Source organism: Syngnathus leptorhynchus, chromosome 1 (assembly GCF_054491065.1).
Source record: "Syngnathus leptorhynchus isolate UIUO chromosome 1, UIUO_Slep, whole genome shotgun sequence".
NCBI lineage: Eukaryota > Metazoa > Chordata > Actinopteri > Syngnathiformes > Syngnathidae > Syngnathus > Syngnathus leptorhynchus.
Window position 1 is genome coordinate 1,836,110 of NC_141195.1, and position 19,956 is coordinate 1,856,065.

General features: G+C 41.7%; 2 protein-coding genes and 1 long non-coding RNA gene across 7 annotated transcripts in view; 2 read left to right on the plus strand and 1 right to left on the minus strand.

Annotated features, from left to right (window-relative positions):
• Positions 1-19,956, plus strand: part of LOC147061389 (SRSF protein kinase 3-like) — a 79,435-nt gene that overhangs the window by 53,867 nt on the left and 5,612 nt on the right. For 3 of the 5 annotated variants that reach the window (XM_085910434.1, XM_085910439.1, XM_085910456.1), the window contains 4 exons: positions 1,453-1,671; positions 14,130-14,227; positions 14,332-14,439; positions 14,529-14,598. In XM_085910434.1, coding sequence (XP_085766560.1) covers positions 1,453-1,671; positions 14,130-14,227; positions 14,332-14,439; positions 14,529-14,598 — 495 coding nt within the window. Of the gene's footprint in view, positions 1-1,452; positions 1,672-14,129; positions 14,228-14,331; positions 14,440-14,528; positions 14,599-19,956 lie in introns of those variants that run through there. The other 2 variants (XR_015065904.1, XM_085910447.1) reach the window with 2 other exon arrangements.
• On the minus strand, positions 397-18,023 carry LOC147061390 (uncharacterized). Its single transcript, XR_015065909.1, has 3 exons — positions 17,712-18,023; positions 14,371-14,432; positions 397-1,656 (listed from the first exon to the last, which is right to left on the minus strand). It is a non-coding gene; the product is annotated as an uncharacterized LOC147061390 (long non-coding RNA).
• LOC147061391 (uncharacterized) lies at positions 3,617-7,359 on the plus strand. Its single transcript, XM_085910471.1, has 2 exons — positions 3,617-3,762; positions 4,376-7,359. Exons 1-2 carry the CDS (start codon positions 3,688-3,690, stop codon positions 6,137-6,139), a joined length of 1,839 nt encoding a protein of 612 aa, XP_085766597.1. The 5' UTR covers positions 3,617-3,687; the 3' UTR covers positions 6,140-7,359.

Sequence of the window (19,956 nt, forward strand, 5' to 3'; positions counted from 1 at the left end):
GATTAAATTTATAGTTGCGGTCCCTTTATGAGTTCCGGTGATGTTTAGCGTTGCCGTCTTTTTCTGTCATGCGCATTCAATGTTATTTTGTCAATTAATAAACACGGCTCACAGAGTCTGAATGTGAGAAGTTTTTGGCTCGTTTTCTACGCCTTTAAAGCAACTTCCACAAGCTATTGTCTACAAATACAGTGTGATGCAGAAAAATGATTGACCTTTCACCAAGGCCCCTACTATTTGCTTCTCTTACAATACCTACGTGTCATTGTCCAGTATGGAAGTTGAGCTGAGTTGCATCTCGCGAATATGTTCATTACTTAAAAGGCCCCGCATTAAAGATTGTGCTGGAAAAGATCCGCTGTCCAGCTTCTTCAATGTAACATACTTTAGCTCTCTTTTTGCATGGTTGTGAACTAAACTCTTCAACTTGAACCCCTGTGATCTTGTGGGCTCGCCGGTGCAGCTTTCCAGCTATGTACAATAGCTCTTTTTACCTGGTTGTTATCGCGTGAAGTCTACTCTCAGCGTGAACCCCCATGATCTCGCATTCTTGCGGGGGCAGCTTTCTGGAAGCATGCCGCGCACGACTGCACTCGGGTGTGTCAATGGTTTAAAACCCGCTAAACAACAATGCCAACTAACGTTAGTTTCTGAAGCTTTATCCGACAACCGAGACAAAGATTTCCTGAAATTCTTCAGCAAAAAACGAATACGTCAACTACGGAGGCGGTCAACTTCTGGGGTTCAACTGTACTTGTACATGTAAGCAACATTTGCAAAAATATTTACGGAAAACTGTAAAATATATACGGTATACCTGTATTGAGCTTCAGAACATTATGTTGTGGCAGAAAGAAGCACACCCGGTTGACTGTGAAAAAACGTATTTAATCCAAAATTGCCAACAAGTGAATCATAGCAAGGACAATATTGTGCCAAAAAAATTAAGCATTCCCCCAACTGCCTGCCTGCTTGGGTGAGAGGCATTGTCCTAATGTCCACCACAACATGAACATATTTTCGATTTCCCCATTGCCCATGGATGAAATAGCAGCGCTTGTTGGGAAAATATACAAGCTGCTCGTCCTCACCTGTCTATTCACATGAATGGCCAAGAGCATCAACGTTCATGTGGCTTTTGTCAAGTCGCGTCTTCCTTGACTGCCAGTATGTTTTTGTTGGTAATAAAGTCATACAATGCAATATGTATAGGAATCTAGGGGTAAACGTTTTTTTTTCAAATTGGATAAATCATTACGTAATGCAGTTCACATACGCGTGCACACACACACAAAACAAGCACATATTCTTATTATTATCAAGATATCTAGCAAATATATAGAGATAGGATGTTTTGGCCATATCGCAAAGCCCTAACACATGCACGCACACACAATCACATACATACGCACATTCTTGTGGATTTAATTAAAAAATATATTGCTTCCACAGGCCCACCATTCTTCAACGGCAACACTTCCTGCAATGCAACCTATGACAAAGTGAGCCCATTGTCATCTTATTCTTTGTTGGGGGACAGTTGTAATGGCCTCGGTCATGGGCGGTTCTCCAGCCCTGCTTCCGGTGTGTCAGGGCTCTCCAGTTCTGTGATCTCAGCCACATCTGAATCAACGCTCTCCACAAAGTCAGGATATTCTGGTAGACAAGAATGTGAGAATACCCTCCCAATTAGAAAAATGATTGACCTTTCGCCGAGGCCCATACCTTTCACTTCTCTCAAATATACTGTAGTCATTGCAGTTCTTGCGTTTATATGACCGGCAGGGTGATTGAAGCGTTCAAAGCGGAAATTTTGCTCCTTTGTCCATTCCTCCCGCGTGGACTGAAGTGAACGTTTGGCATTGCATAGGTGACAGCCAATTGGCATCCAAAATGTATCACACGCATGCGCATGAGCAGATACTGCAGCCAAATATAGTTAAAAAACACAAACACCTGAACACAACGTATGTTGTGAAATAGCAATGTGGGAATACAATATTGTTGTGGTCTGTGGAAGAGACTTTCAAGAAAAATGTTGGATTGTGATTTTTCTGGCAGATTTTGTGATTTTGATTTGATTTGTGATTTTATTTAAATGAAGCTTTTCACGTATGCAGTAACACAAACATGACGGGAAATGACATCATAACATTATTTCACTGGTTCTTTTATCACAGACAAATTATTGATTTACCTGACATGTTTTGGCGTGTACTTCCATGCTGAAACATGTCAGGTAAATCAACCTAAATAATTTGTCTGTGATAAAAGAACCAGTAAAATAATCTATAAGTGAAGACAAAATGAACGTAGTACAACGACATCATAACATGAAAAACATTCAAATCTATAATCAAACTGCTTCAAACAGAAACCGAAGGCTTAGCATTATGGCCTGAAGGAAAGTTTAGCGACATGGCCTAAACATCAGACCATAGTATTAATTGAATCTTTTGTTCCTATTAGCAATGGTTAATGTATAAGTGTAGGAATAATAATGGAAGTTGCTGATCGTATTATTTAAATGTGAAAAGGTTAATGTGAAGTCAGAAAGTTCATTCTTCAATCCGCTTCTTTTTACATTTTTCATTTTCATGTGTGGGTTTTGAACTCTAATGTGATGTAATGCAATCTATTTAACAAATAGTAAAAACAGCGTAGTCGCTGGGCAAAGTTGATGTCACAGTTGATACAGTATTTGGTGATCAGTTGACAGCTCCGCCCCTCTCTTCACCCGAGTGTCCAAAACATGCGGCCGCAAATCCGATGACACGACTACAAAGTCGATCATCGAACCGTGGCCTAGGGTGTCCTGGTGCCAAGTGCACACCTGGACACCCTTATGTTTGAACATGGTGTTCATTATAGAAAATCCGTGTCGAGCACAGAAGTCCAACAATAGAACACCGCTCGGGTTCAGATCGGGGGGGCCGTTCCTCCCAATCACGCCCTTCCAGGTCTCACTGTCATTGCCCACGTGAGCATTGAAGTCACCCAGTAGAAGAATGGAGTCCCCGGAAGAAGCGCCCATTCAATGTTCATCATTTAAAAAATATTAGTTGACTTTTATTTTTTTGGTTCACGTTTTATAGCTTTTTTTTAATTCATGGGAACAACTGATTTAGGATATTTTTTTTACGATGATATTTTTTCAAAGTACTAAACACATATAAGTACGGAAGAGGATTAGGGCCAGTGAAGAAAAAAAAACCGAGGGGTGACAGGATTCTGGCTTTTTTTCTCAGAATTCTGACTTTATTCTCAGAATTCTGACTTTAAAGTCAGAATTCTGACTTTAAAGTCAGAATTATGACTTTATTCTCAGAATTCTGACTTTAAAGTCGGAATTCTGACTTTAAAGTCAGAATTCTGACTTTATTCTCAGAATTCCGACTTTAAAGTCAGAATTCCCCATTTCTGACTTTAAAGTCAGAATTCTGACTTTATTCTCAGAATTCTGACTTTAAAGTCGGAATTCTGACTTTATTCTCAGAATTCTGACTTTAAAGTCGGAATTCTGACTTTATTCTCAGAATTCTGACTTTAAAGTCGGAATTCTGACTTTATTCTCAGAATTCTGACTTTATTCTCAGAATTCTGAGAATAAAGTCAGAATTCTGACTTTATGGTGTGGGGTGGCGGAGGGAAAGTCAGTGTGGTGTGGTTTTGACCAGAGAGGACATTATGTCGTCAACGAGTGACTTTTTGCGTGCCAGAGGATTGCCGGAGGACATCATTTCACTCTTGGAGGAGCAGGGGGTGAGTAAATAAAGCATTGTGTTCATTTTGGTGACTGTTGCGTATATAACTGGCTCCGTGTAGCATGTAGCTCCGTTGCCAATTGATAGCTCTTGACGGGATGCGTCGCATTTACACGTAAAGAAGCATTATGCTATTTTTGTTCATTCAGGAGTCAGTTTCATTCAACCGATGACGTAATGTACGATTATAAATGTATATATATGTATATACATAGTTTCCTTAAACCGATGACGTCATGTACGATTATAAATATACATATACATACATACATACACGTCACGGCAACGTCACAAAGCGTCGGTAAAACACCGCGACTCGCGGCATCAAACCCCTTATGCTTTGCTGACTCCATACCACAATCCAACTCTAGCTCATTTTAAGTATGTACACACTCACATTAAGTGAACTGATGATTGAAGTAGTGTATAAAATGAAATAAAAAAACACAGACTTCAGGTATAAATGTGGCTTAATAAATTCCTAAAGATTAAACAGTTGCAACATGTTTGTCGAGTGTGGATTTGATTTACAATAAGTATTATATTTGTGCTTCATTCTTTCAAATTAAGTGATTCTGTGTGATGGATTTTTTTTTTCTATCATCGTGCAGATTGACAGTGATGTCATCACACTGATGGACGATGCCACTCTTGCCAATTACATCCCTCGCTATGGAGACCGGATTGCACTCTTTAATTTTTGCAAGACGAAACAGCCTACATCCAAAAGAAAAAACGGACTTGTAGAAAAACTACGTGAAAAAATGAAACTCAGGAAAGATAGTGACAAAGAGGACACCACCTCAAAGACACAACCACAAGAGACAAAGAAGCAGAAAACAACGAGAAATATTGCAATCGAATGGATACACAGTGATGGAAAGATAACCAAACAGGTAAGGGAGAAGCAGGGAGGGGGTACCAGAAAACTTCAAATGTCCACAGAAGCTGGGTTGAAAGACATTCTCAAGGAAGGAAAAAAACTATTTTTCCCAGATGGAATTTCTCCCAAAGGATCACAATTGGACTTTGAGTTTGAGGTTTGGGATTTCAAACAAAACTGCCTCAGTGATGACACCTGCCATTCCATCGGCTATATGTACGAGGCTGCAAAGCTAACATTGTTGCGTTTTTACATTGCAACAAGACCAAAAGACAACCAAGATGATGTCCACACACACGAGGAAGTTACGTCTGTCAGTGGCAGTGAATACAATGCCGCAGAAAGTGACGAGGTCTCTGTTTATTCAAATGAAGTCTACCAGCCATTCAACATTTCTGTTGATTCAGAAATTACTTTTGGTCCCACATATGACACAATAGAAGATACAGAAGTCACAATGATCTACGGTGGTCCTGCTATGCCCCTCAATCCACCTGATCCACAGGATGTGTTGACTATAACTGTCCACTCCACTGACACATTGAATGATATGATAAGAGCATTCTGTAAAGAAGAAATATTGAACAAACCACTCAGTGTGAAACGCATACTCCCAGATGATAGAGAAGAAACAGGTGTTGGGTCTGGAGTACTGAGAGATGTTCTCACCTGTTTCTGGCAGGAATTCTATGACCGATGCATCCTTGGTACATCAATTAAAGTGCCATTTATCCGTCATGATTTTTCTGCAGCAAAGTGGAAAGCAGTTGGGAGAATACTTATAAAAGGTTACCAAGATTGTTGCTATTTCCCAAACAAACTTGCGTTTCCTTTCCTCGAGCAAGTGCTTTTCAACTGTGTCTACAGTGATCCAAGGGCCCACTTTCTGCAGTTTGTGAGCAGCCAGGAGCGTGACGTTTTGATGGACGCAATGAAGGACTTTTCAGAAGTGGACCAAGATGATCTTGTGGAAGTTCTTGATAGCTACGGGTGTAGAAAGAGAATCACACCTGAAACCTTTCCCACAATACTGCAGGAAATAGCGCACAAAGAGCTTGTCCAAAAGCCCATGTTTGTTATTGACTGCTGGAGGGAGGTTACTTTTCACCATGACTTCATAAGTCCTGACGCACTTAACAAGTTGTGCTCTGACTTGCAACCTACTTCCAAAAAGGTCTGCCAACTGCTGAAATTTCCAAATTATTTAACCTCAACGCAGAAGGAAGTGGTAAATCATCTGAAAAGGTTCATCAGAGAGTTGGATGAACTCAAGCTTCAGATATTTCTCCGGTTTTGCACTGGATCTGATCTTATTGTCACCGACACCATCCTTGTGGAGTTTCAACAAATGACAGAGTTTAGTAGAAGACCAGTGGGGCACACGTGTGGAAAGGTTTTGTGCATTGCTGACAGCTATGAAAATTTCCCAGACTTCCGATCAGAATTCAATGCCGTTCTCGAAAGCAATATCTGGGTCATGGATATTGTTTAATTCTGTCAATAACCATAACTCCGTTAATTATCCGTTGTAAGTTGCATCAACACAACATATTTTGTTCACTGTTATTGGTCAAATAGAAACAAACTTTGTATTCATTCCTTCACTGTTTTTAGAATTTTATAGAAACAGCTTGCATTTGGTATTATGTTCCAGTTATATAAAAATTCTAGGGCTTTATTAAAATGACCCAAGATGTTATGCATAACCATTGTATGGTTGTTTTCAGCAGCTACATTGTATTAAGTGAATGCTTCTGTAATAAACAGTCGTAATATTTTATTGCATTCAATAAACTCACTCTTCATCCACTATGTATTTCCTGACTGTACCTGAATGTTGGTATATAAAAATAAAGTATTGTAATGTTGTACAGATGCCTTCTATGGAAAGACACAATTTTTTATATACAAGTAATACATTAATACATATTTAAGCAGTCAATTTCAGGACATTTCAAGCAAAATGTAACATCTTTGTTTTTGTTAGTCACAAATGGAAAAGAATAAGCATAGATCAGGTAAGCATAGTTAAAAAGCAATTCAATTTTGCAATGAATTATTCCGGAAAATTTGGGTCATTAAGAATAAGAAATCCTTTTTGAATCGCACGTAGATGAAGCCAACGATAACCTTGCATCTGGCCACAAGTCAGGATTTCATGCTGGACAAAAGCCAACACATCTTCCAGGTTCGACTGATTCTTTCTTCGGAACAGACCAAGTCTTTTACAAGTTCTCTTCAGAGTCCGAATACTTATAGTAGTCTGAGCATTATGTGCTAAAACTGCAAGTATTTCCTTGTTACTGAATGCAAGTCTAAAGCATAGTTTGATTAAGTCATCCAAATCCGGCTTTTCAGGCACTGGTTGAGTTGCACCCTCCATCAGTCACTTTATCTGCACAACAAAGTAAAAATAATTACAATTTGTCAAACACAACAGTGGGCATTTTGAAAACATGACTTTATGACAGTATGCTTATTGTACAAAGTTGTTTTATTTAAATAATAATGTTCTCACTCCTGATACGATGTCAGGTGTAACATCACTAAACAAGTCTCATCCAGTGAGTAAATAAAGGTGTGCATGATTATACTTGAAATGATGTAACCTTGAATTGTGGCACGTAGAATCACTACTCTTAAACAACAGTGTGATCAGTGTATTGAGTTAAATTTAAGGTTGCCGGCCACAATCAGCAAGGCATAGTTTATGGCGCGAGTCGCGGTGTTTTACCGACGCTTTGTGACGTTGCCGTGACGTGTATGTATATATATGTATATTTATAATCGTACATGACGTCATCGGTTTAAGGAAACTATATATATATATATATATATATATATATATATATATATATATATATATATATATATATATATATATAATCGTGCATTACGTCATCGGTTGAATGAAACTGACTCCTGAATGATCAAAAATAGCATTATGCTTCTTTACGTGTAAATGCAGCGCATCCCGTCAAGAGCTATCAATTAGCAACGGAGCTACATGCTACACGGAGCCAGTTATATACGCAACAGTCACCAAAATGAACACAATGCTTTATTTACTCACCCCCTGCTCCTCCAAGAGTGAAATGTCCTCCGGCAATCCTCTGGCACGCAAAAAGTCACTCGTTGACGACATAATGTCCTCTCTGGTCAAAACCACACCACACTGACTTTCCCTCCGCCACCCCACGCCATAAAGTCAGAATTCTGACTTTATTCTCAGAATTCTGACTTTAAAGTCGGAATTCTGAGAATAAAGTCAGAATTCCGACTTTAAAGTCAGAATTCTGAGAATAAAGTCAGAATTCTGACTTTAAAGTCAGAAATGGGGAATTCTGACTTTAAAGTCGGAATTCTGAGAATAAAGTCAGAACTTTATTCTCAGAATTCCGACTTTAAAGTCAGAATTCTGAGAATAAAGTCAGAATCCTGTCACCCCTCGTTTTTTTTTTTGTTTTTTTTCTTCACTGGCCCTAATCCTCTTCCGTATTATAAGCACGTATTGGTCGTCCTCTGGGGTAAATTTGACCCCAAGGTGTTTTAGCTGTTAAAACCTCTCTATCAGTGAGATTTCCCACGCCATTGGCATGAATGTGTGTGTGTGTGTGTGTGTGTGTGTGTGTGTGTGTGTGTGTGTGTGTGTGTGTGTGTGCGTGCGTGCGTGCGTGCGTGCGTGCGTGCGTGCGTGCGTGCGTGCGTGCGTGCGTGCGTTCGTTCGTGCGCGTGTGTGTGTCCTGTACTCACATTTCATGGCAAATCAGGGAGGTGCAAACATATAAAAGCATGCATGGCAGACCTCTATCGAAATCATTCCTCATTGAGTATACTGCTATCTGCCTGTCTCTGAAAATGCCGTCTTGAAAAATTTGCTCTCCGTGACACCATAAACAGAAATATTGGTCTTGGGATGCCAAATTTAGAGGGGAAGTGAGTGTTTGGGGACTACGACCTGCCCAAGCTGGTGCAGACCATGCTCAACTTCTTCAGCGACAACACGCACATGGCCCACGCCAACTAGCCGCGCGGCGCCTGAGCTAAGCTAACGCAGCTTTTTTGTACATAGTGTATAAATTGGTCACGATTTTTATCATGATAATCTGTTGTAATTGTGTATGTAAAGCGGCTTTGAGTGTCTAGAAAAGCGCTATATAAAACCGATGAGTTGGAAAGACTTGGTTTTAGTTTACTTGGAACCCTACATCGGCTTGCTAATTTTGACAGGGCTTTACAAATCAAAAGGTGAAGCAACAGCAAGCCTTTGGAATGAATCGAAGAGCAATACTTTCAGCCTCCATGTCTCTGAAGACATTCCATGTTTTATCCCGTGTCATATGCTTCAATGACAAATGAACAAGACAGACCAGCGAGAATATAACGAACTTACAGCAATAAGGGATGTGTAGGACAAATAGAGCCTGCATTTACCCTTGTTTATAATCCAGGCCCCAAAGTGACTGTAGAGTGCTTAGATGCGTTTTGTGGGCGCTTTCCTACCGACAATATATGTCTAGTACACCAGCCAAATATGGCTTCAAAATATGGGCAGCATGTGATGGACACTCTAGCTTTGCCTGAAATATGCAGGTGTACATGCGCGATTTGCCAGCAAAGCAACTGAATGAAACCCCAGCCACAAGGGTTGTGCTTGATATGGCTGAAGGATTGCATGGACATAACATGTGATAATCTTTTCACATCTTATGCCCTGTCTGAGGAACTGCTTAAAAGGAAGGTTAGAATGTTAGGGAAGGTGAAACAGAGTAAATCAGAGCGTCCCAAGCCCTGATAATCAAAGAAGAGGGGTGAATAATATGTTACAGTAATTTGCCACAAATATAATTCAAAAATTAGATGAAAAAACAAGTCATATGCATAGGTCATATTCTATCATCACCAAAACCAGATAGTTGAGAGATAAATTTGACAAGATTTGTATTAAATCAAATTAATTCGAGTATATAGATTTGTCGTCCCCTTATCGTGGTGGAGGGGGTTTGCATGTCCCAATGATCCTTGGAGCCATGTTGTCTGGAGCTTCGTGCCTCTGGTAGGGACACCCAGAGCAAAAGGGTCCGAGGTGAGGGGCCAGACAAAGCATGGCTCAAAAGACCCCTTATGAAGAATGAAATATATGGACATAGTTTTCCCTCGCCCGGACGTGGGTCACCAGGGCCCCTCTCCGGAGCCAGGCCTGGAGGTGGGGCTCGAAGGCGAGCGTCTGGCGGCCGGGCCTTCGCCCATGAGGCCTGGCCGGGCACAGCCCGAAAAGGGAACATGGGTCGCCCTTCCCATGGGCTCACCCCCTGTGTGAGGGGCCGAAGGGGTCGGGTGCATAGTGAGCTGGGCGGCGGCCAAGGATGGGAACCTTGGCGGTCTGATCCCCGGCTGCAGAGGTTGGCTCTAGGGACATGGAATGTCACCTCTCTGGCTGGAAAGGAGCCCGAGCTGGTGTGTGAGGCAGAAAATGTCTAGTTGGACTTGCCTCCACACACAGTTTGGATTCTAGTACAAGCCCTCTCGAGAGGGGCTGGACTCTCTTCCACTCTGGAGCTGCCCACGGTGAGAGGCTGTCGAGCAGGTGTGGGTATACCCTTTGCCCCTCGGCTGTGCGCCTGCACACTGGGGTTCATCCCGGTAAACGAGAGGGTAGCCTCCCTCCACCTTCGGGTAGGATTACGTGTTGGGTCTTCAAGATTCACAAAGAATTTCACAGAGGCAAAGAGTTGTCTTCAATGGCTACAGCTTTTGCAACAGGACGGTGATCAAACAACAGCAAGTGTTGCTCAAAAACCGTGCCCTTCTTCAGGCTGGCCGCTTTTTATTTTTTTATTGAGTAGATAAAATGGGTGCGGTTTACACAAATGTATAGCTTCTCATTTGTTCACAGCAGTCAGTTGAACACATGATCGCAGAAAACCCAGATGTTATTACTTAAGGCGAGCAGTATAGACCTCTCAATGGGGTCATTATTCAAATCCAGGACATTCTTGCTTAACGACTCATGACTCCAGACATATACATCACGACTCATGGCTCCAGACATGTACATCACAACTCATGGCTCCAGACATGTACATCACAACTCATGGAAGAGCAAACCCAGACGTTCTTGCTTAACATTCTATAACGGTTGGAAACTCCCTGGAGGCAGCCGACAGGTATCGGATGGCCAAACGGAACGCGGCTTCTGCGGTTGGTGAGGCAAAAACCCTGGCGTAGGAGGAGTTTGGCGAGGCCATGGAGAATAACTTCCGGACGGCTTCGAAGAAATTCTAGTCCACCATCCGGCGTCTCGGGAAAAGCAGTGCACCGTCAACACTCTTTCCAATGGAGATGCCATGCTGCTGACTTCGACTTGGGACGTCGTGAGTCAGTGGAGAGAATATTAGATCTATAATATGAGATCTCCTCAATTCCACCGACACACCTTCCATTGTGGAAGCAGGGCCTGGAGACTCTGAGGTGGACTCTCCAATCTCAGGGGTCAAAGTCACTGAGGCAGTTGAAAAACTCCCCAAGGGTGAGGCCCCAGGGGTCCAAAAGATCCACCCGGAGTTCTTAAAGACTCTAGATGTTGTGCGGCTGTCCTGGCTGACACGTCTCTGCAACATTGTGTGGACATTGGGTACCCCTCTTTAAGAAAGGGGACCGGGGTATGTGTTCCAACTACAGAGGAATCACACTCCTCAGCCTCTCTGGTTAGGTCTAGTCAAGGGTGCTGGAGAGGAGGGTCCGTCGGGAGGTCAAACCAGGAGGAGCAGTGTGGTTTTCATCCTGGCCGTGGAACAGTGGACCAGCTCTATACCCTCGGCAGGATCCTCAAGGGGGCATGGGAGTTCGCTCAACCAGTCCACATGTGTTTTGTGGTCTTGGAGAAGGAGTTTGACCGTGTCCCTCGGGAGGTTCTGTGGAGGGTGCTTCGGGAGTACAGGATGTTGAGCCAACTGTTAAGGGCGGTTTGGTCCCTGTATCATCGATCCCAGAGTTTGGTCCGCATTTCCAGCAGTAAGTCAGATTCAATCCCAGTGAGTGTTGGACAAGACACCAGGACACCAATCTATTGTCACCGATTCTGTTCAAATCTTTAATCGACAGAATTTCTTGGCGCAGCCGAGGCGTTGAGGGTGTCCGGTTTGGGGACCTCAGCATTGCATCTCTGGTTTTTGCAGACGACGGGGTGCTGTTGGCTTCTTCAAGCCGTGATATCCAGCTCTCACTGAAGCGGTTCGCAGCCGAGTGTGAAGCGGTCGGGATGAGAGTCAGCACCTCCAAATCTGAATCCATAGTCCTCGGTTGGAAAAGGATGGAATGCCCTCTCCAGATCAGGGATGAGATCCTCTTCCAAATGGAGGAGTTCAATTATCTTGGGGTCTTGTTCACGAGTGAGGGCAGGATGGAGCGTGAGATTGGCGGGCGGATCGGTGCAGCGTCGGCTGCAATGCAGATTCTGTATTGGTCCGTCGTGGTGAAGAAAGAGCTGACCCACAAGCTAAGCTCTCAATTTACCGGTCGATCTACGCTCCTACCCTCACCTATGGTCACGAGCTATGGGTCGTGACCGAAAGAATGAGATCCTGGATCCAAGCAGACGGAATGAGTTTTATCCGTAGGGTGTCCGGGCTCTCGCTTAGAGATAGGCTAAGAAGCTCCGTCATTCGGGAGAGACTCGGAGTAGAGGTGCTGCGCCTCCACATTGAGAGGAGCCAGATGAGGTGACTCGGGTATCTCATTAGGATGCCTCCTGGACGCCTCCCTGGAGAGGTGTTCCGGGAATTTTCCACCGGCAGGAGACCCCGTGGATGACCCAGGACGTGCTGGAGAGAATATGTCTCTCAGGTGGCCTGGGAACGTCTTGGGATCCCCGGGGATGAGCTGGGCGAAGTGGCCGGGAAGAGGGAAGTCTGGGAGTTCCTCCTAAAGCTGCTGCCTCTGCGACCAGACCCCGGATAAGCGGATGGATGGATGGATGGATGGATATAAAGATTTGACCTGATGGTGGTGATACAGATGTCAGCTCAATGATTTTCATGGGCTTATTTATGTATTCAACAAACAAAGTGTCTTTCACACTTGGGCTATAGAATTCTGTAAACAATTTTCTGAAGGTAAACTTTTCTGTGGTCAAACGAACCCAAGGACCAATTTGTTTTTTTATTTGAAGACGATAGGAGGGCTGGGGAAAAAAAAAGATTCTCATATAAAACATCCAAAATCATTTTGCTCTACAGAGAGGTATACAACACAGCCACCTTCCTTTACAGACGATACAAAATTATGATTCAGAGCAAAGAAGTCAGAATATCTTGTTAGTAGATCAAATTGTTTAAAATTTTAAAACCAAGATACCTTTTTACAGCCAGCTCAATCATCGCCGGTCACCAGATTGACTGACGATGTGTTTTTTTTTTTTCCCCCAAAGAGGAGTGCTCCTCTCTTTGTCTTGTTAAAGCAACCTGCAGTGAAGTCACCTCCTCGTTAAAACAAATGAAACAAACAACACATTACGATATTTCACATTTGGTCTGAATGTGGCGTAAGCATTAAACCGTCTGCACTCCCTTTGTTTTGGTAAGGCCTTGGTTTCAAATCAGTTTTAAATTTCAACCCAAGTAGACTGTGTGCAGTGCATCCACTCAAGTTAACCAAATTTAAATGCTAGGCTAACACAGCATTCACGTTATAGGGCAACTTTGTCAGTCCTCTCTTTACTTTTACAATGCTTATTGAGTTTTAGCAATTTTCTACTTGCAAATGTATCTACTTATCTTTTCATTTTTCTATAGCCTTTGTTTGCCACTGAAAAATGTGCTGTTCAAGCAAAGACGGCACAAGATCTCAGTGTGATCAACTACAGTATGTTGAAATGGCAAATCTCGACTAAGAGACAATTAAAACTGATTTTTGGAAAAAATTTTATTGCTATTCGAAGCATCGTTTGGAATGTGCAGTCATTCAAAAGCAAAAAACTATAGGTCTATGAGAATATTGCAATCAAAAGTGTGTACATACCGATTAGTTTATCAGATTGAAGTTTTACCAACATTAGCATTTTTGAGAGAACCTCAGATCATTTTACAGATAAGGTAATCATTTTTGAAAAATTTTTTACCCTGTGAGCGATTCAAATGACTGCGTGATTCAAATGTCGATTTGGATAACCAGAGTTTGCGTTTATCTGGCTTACACTGGGGTACTAAAAAGGAAAAAAAAACATTTCCCTTCGATGTACGACTCATATTCTTGTGCAGCTGCCCCAAGCACATCTATTAATCACAAAACAAAAAAACAAAACCCTGGTGAATTTCACAGTGCTTCTAGGAATGTCAGGCTTCTGTTTTTTTCTGCTGCAATTGGCCAGTCTGTTTGGGTGTGGCTTAGCGAAAGGTCAATTGAACAGTACACAACATTACAACAATCTAATTTTGAAAAAAAAGATACTACTTGTCAATGTGTGTCTCGGTGTGTGGTAACAGTGTTACGCGCATCAGACTTTGTCATCAGTCCTCTTGACCCTCAAAACGCCAACAAGCTGCGAGTGAAGATTGCTGATCTAGGAAATGCTTGCTGGGTGGTGAGACTCTTAATGTGCTAACATTCTGTACTTTCGGCATCACAACATCTTTATGAAAAATGATCACTCACACCGCTTATGCCCACTCTGTCTCCTCCACACAGCACAAGCATTTTACTGAAGACATTCAGACAAGACAGTACCGTTCCCTGGAGGTTCTGATTGGAGCTGAGTATGGACCGCCAGCTGACATCTGGAGCGTCGCCTGCATGGTACACTCACGATCAGATACGCGCAGCACACAATGAACTGCGCATACACATTCAAAGAATCATGAGTGTTTGTGTTTTGAATATTTCAGGCGTTCGAATTGGCTACTGGTGATTATTTATTTGAACCTCATTCTGGCGAAGATTACACAAGAGATGAAGGTAAGGCTACATGTGCCCAAACTCTAGGGGCCGTCACAAATAAAATTCAGGATTACGTCTCACACCCATACTAGTGAAACACTCTCATTCACTCATCAAACAACAATTAGACCACATTTCTCTAAGACAACCAACAATCTGCTCCTTGGGCTGCGTTTGGGGATGCAATAAAATTGGGTAAAACAACACAACACAGCAAGTCGGCAGTTTTATCTCCATGGTTCTAGTCGCAGGCAAGCGCAAGCGTTAAATGTTTGCTCATTGTCCAAATATTCCATCACACTGTCAGGTGAATGCAGAGTTTTCACACAATGTATTTAAGTCTTAATGGCTGTTTGCCATATTTTGCATATATGCGTATCGTATTATTATTACACCGCAAAAACTGACTTAGATTTAATTCTACCTTGGGCTATAATGAAGTCGGATCCTGGTAAAGAAGTCATTTTAAACTTTGGGGCATTGTTGCAAGTATTGTAACAACTTGTGACTGAGCGTAATGAAGCGTGCTTAGAGGAGGAATGCAGGAGCGAGAGTGACTGACAGTATGATACAGGAAAGCTATCGGGACGTCCTCACGTTATTTAGCCATGAATCGTTTGAAAGACAGTGACCGCTGATACAGGAGTTACCAATAACTCCCCACCCTGTGATGCCGTGAATCGCTTGAGAAACACAAGTACAAATTCTGCACAATTATGTATGCTGCCTGCCTCGTAGCACATAGTAGTGAGCGATTTTCGTGAAGCAACTACTTAACCCTGCGTTTCATAGGTTCAAATATTGCTCTCAAGCCACCCACATTATTGTTAATGTTATTTTTACTATGTTTACATTATGAACGTCCCTAGGCGTTCATTGTTGAAGCCGCTCTTGGCACCCATCTCTTGTCACACGAGACTCCTCAAATCTCCCGCTGATCAGATGGGAAGTTCTCTCACAATTTCCTCACAATTCAGACATCTCATCCAATCACAATTCCTGGGTATCCACACATATTTACAATCAAGATTTCCGAACATGGAGATTCCAGCAACTTGTCACTAGTTTCGGCCGTGCTCCCACTCCACAATATTACGAAGCAGCCAGGAGATTTATTGAAAAAGGGTTCCCCTTTATGTGTCCCAAACGGGTTTGTAATGTAGAGTGCAGAGCAAGTCACAAAATCCCCAAAACATCACGTCGAGGTCACCATTTTTATGTGGCATCAATGAACAGAATAAAGCAACACAGCAATATATACAGGGTCAGGCAAAATGATCTGACACACCTACCGTAATTTTCGGATTATAAATCGCTCCAGAGTATGAGTCGCACTAGCCATAAAATGCACGATAACGTGAAAAAAAACATATATAAGTCGCTCCGGAGTATAAGACGCACTTTTGGGGCAAATTTATTTGCCAAAATCCGACACCAAGAACAGACATGAACGAGCAACAACAGGCTAAACGATACAGTATGCTAACGTGACATATACACAAACGAGGAGCTGAGAACGGGCCTGATGTAACATTCAAGTAAGTATTACATAAATAACACATTTATCAAACCATCTGTCAGTCCAATTCATTAAATCCATCGATTGTGCTTTATGTAAACAATGCCGCGTATGCGCCGCATATGCTCACGTCAGACCCGTTGTAAATTGCTTTTCTAATTATTCCACAATACCATAGAACGATATATAAAGTATATTTCAAATAACTATCATATTAAAACAATATTATCAAACCATCGGTGTCACTCCAAATCATTAAATCCATTGATCAAATTCCTCGTCCTTCGTCAAAAACGCTGCGCGTGCACACTGACGTCAGCCTTGTCGTTATTCCACAGATCTACTATTTAACTATATTGTAGCGTTAAGAAAGTACAAGCAAAGCCGTGGGTTTGATAAACGGCTCTTTATTTAACAAGAGTTCAACTAGGCAACAACTACTGAACTGTAACGATAAAAACATATACAAATTGCTACATGAAATAAAATATATCAAATAACTATAACATAAATAGCAACTTTTTCAAACCTTCTGTGTTCCTTCAAATCATTAAATTCTTCAAACTCTTCATCCTCCGTGTCACTGACAAACGCCGTTACTGATGCCGGTGGTACGTGGGGCCCTTCGTCATCTCCGTCGCTGACGTCAGACTCCTCGTTAGTTTCATTTGCACTTATTCCAGCTTTTCTGAATCCTGACAGAATGGTTTTGAGTGTAACCGAAGCCCATGCTTTGTCAATCCATCCAATGACGTCCAGGAATGTTGCACGTCGCATTCTCCCGGTTGCCGTGAAGCTGTGCTCTCCGTCCATCATCCACTGCTCCCACAGGTTACGCAGAACTGCTTTAAAGCTCCTTTTCACTGAGACGTCAAGTGGCTGGAGTATTTTAGTGCAGCCTCCAGGGATGATGGCAGGTATGGAGTTGAGTTTTTTAAATGTATTTTTTATCTGTGGCGTGATGTGCGCTCGGATGCTGTTCATCACAAGCAGAGCTTTGTTCGCTCTGAAGAAGCCATCCGGACGCCTAATGTAGCACTTCCTAAGCCACAAGTTCATAATTTCTTGATCCATCCACCCTTTCTCATTTACGGCGACAGTCACTGAGGGGGATTGGATTTTTGGCATAGTTTTTCGTTTAAAAATGACCATTGGTGGCAATTTTGAGCCATCTCCGCAACATACTAGCCCCACTTGTCAAGTGTGATTTTTCATGACCAATTGTTTGTACATTAACACTCCTCTGCCCTTTTTCTGCAACACTTCGGCCCATGGGAATGTCAAACGTGAGGGGGATCTCGTCCATGTTAATAATAAGATCCGGTGTCACGTTGTGCTCACTTACATGCTTCTTAATGAACTCACAGAAACAGACGGTCTTTACTTGGAAATTTGCTGAAAGTGATTGGGACAGCGATGTTCTTGCTCTGATAGAGAGGCGATTGCGTTGCATGAAGCAATAACACCAAGCAGGTCCACCTTGAAAATCTTTTAAATTCATCTCCTTGGCAAGCACCTGATCATGGATTGAGAGGCCTTTGCGTTGCATGAAGCGATAACAACAAGATCCTCCCACTACAAAGTCATTTATTTTCATGATTTTGGCAAATACCTGGGCGTGGAGACGCAAATGCACTGTTGATGGGCCTCTCCCAGCAGAACGTTGTTCAAGCACCCATGTACAAACTCGTTCTTCGAGCTGTGGCCACTTAGCTTTTAGCCGGCGATTAGCTTTTTTTGTTTTCTTCATTTCGCTAAGAGTAACCTCCACTTTTCGCCAATCCCTTACAAGTTTCTCACTAACTCCAAACTTTCTTTCTGCTGCTCGATTACTGTTTTGGCTGCATATTTTACAACTTGCGGTTTGGAACCTGCAGGATACGAGTTTCTTTTTGGTGCCATTTTTGTTAAGCCCTTCCCAGTTGTTGCGTCACGGCCAATGGTGAAATTTAAAGCGCCCTCATCCAGTTTAGTCTGAAAATAACTATGTTTTTCTTTTTTCAGTTGTTGTTTTCTGTTTTATTTGTTTCATGAACTTGGATATAGTGCTTTAAAGTGTTAATTACTTTATTAGTTTTTTCACTATACTAAAAATAATATGTGAAGTGATCAACTATACTAGTAAGTATATATATATATATATATATATATATATATATATATATATATATATATATATATATATATATATATATATATATATATATATATATATATATATATATATATATATATATATATATATATAACGATACAAACGAACCGCGATATAGCAAGGGATTACTGTCATTTGAACTGCAAGTGATGTCACCGGCGCCGCACGGTGGTTGTTTACATAACGGACAAAGGATTCAATCGCGGGATGATGAAGGGCCCCATGTTTGAAGGATTTAATGATTTGGAGTGACACAAGGTTTGAAAGGCAATTTATGTTATAGTTATTTGATATATTTTATTTCGTGGAGCAACTTGTATATGTTTTTATCGTTACAGTTCAGTAGTTGTTCGCTCGTTGAACTCTTGTTTTGTTAAATAAAGACCCATATACCAAACCCACATCTTTCCTGGTACTTTGTTAACGCTACAATATATCGTAATTTTCCAACTATAAGTCGCCCAGAGTATAAGTCGCACCAGCCATAAAATGCACAATAAAATGAAAAAAAAAAACCATATATGTCGCACAGGAGTATAAGTCGCACTTTTGGGGCAAATTTATTTGCCAAGATCCAACACCAAAAACAGACATAAACCAGCAACAACAAGCTAAACGATACGGTATGGTAACGTGAAATATACACAAACGAGGAGCTGAGAACGAGCCTGACGTAACATCCAGAGTTATTCAAGTAAGTATTAAATAAATAACACGTTTATCAAACCGTGTGTGTCACTCCAATTCATTAAATCCATCGATCGTGCTATATGTAAACAATGCCGGATATGCTCACGTCGGACCCGTTGTAAGTTGCATTTCTAATTATTCCACAGACCCACATAACGATATATAAAGTATAATTCAAATAACTATCATATTAAAACAATATTATCAAACCATCCGTGTCACTCCAAATCATAAAATTCATCGATCAAATTCCTCGTTCTTTATGTCAACAACGCCGCGCCTGCGCTGCCGAGATCTAGTATATAACTATATTGTAGCGTTAACAAAGTACCAGGAAAGACGTGGGTTTATATAACAACAATATTATCAAACCATCTGTGTCACTCCAAATCATTAAATCCATTAATCAAATTCCTCCTCCTTCATGTCAACAACGCCGCGCATGCGCGCCGCACAGATCTAGTATATAACTATATTGGAGCGTTAACAAAGTACCAGGAAAGACGTGGGTTTATATAACAACAATATTATCATACCATCTGTGTCATTCCAAATCATTAAATCCATCGATCAAATTCCTTGTCCTTTATGTCAACAACGCCGCGCCGCACAGATCTAGTATATAACTACCGTAACTTTCGGACTATAAGTCGCGGTTTTTGTCATAATTTTGGTGGGGGGGGCGACTTATTTTCAGGAGCGACTTATATGTGATTTTTTTCACAAATTTTCAAAATTCGAAAATCCGGGATGTAGTGAAACCACGATAAACGAACCGCGATGTAGCAAGGGATTACTGTCATTTGAACTGCAAGTGACGTCACCCGTGCCGCGCGGCAGTTGTTTGCATAAAGGGCAAAGGATTTGATCATGGGATGATGAAGATGATGAAGGGCCCCACGTACTACCGGCATCATTAGTGGCTTTGTTTGTAAGTGACACGGAGGACGAAGAGTTTGAAGGATTTAATGATTTGAAGTGACACAGAAGGTTTCAAAAACTATTATGGCTT

Coding starts and splice junctions, on each gene's coding strand:
- LOC147061391 (XM_085910471.1), top strand. CDS start 3,688: ATGTCGTCAACGAGTGACTTTTTGCGTGCCAGAGGATTGCCGGAGGAC. Junction 3,763..4,375: donor CACTCTTGGAGGAGCAGGGG/GTGAGTAAATAA, acceptor ATCATCGTGCAG/ATTGACAGTGATGTCATCAC.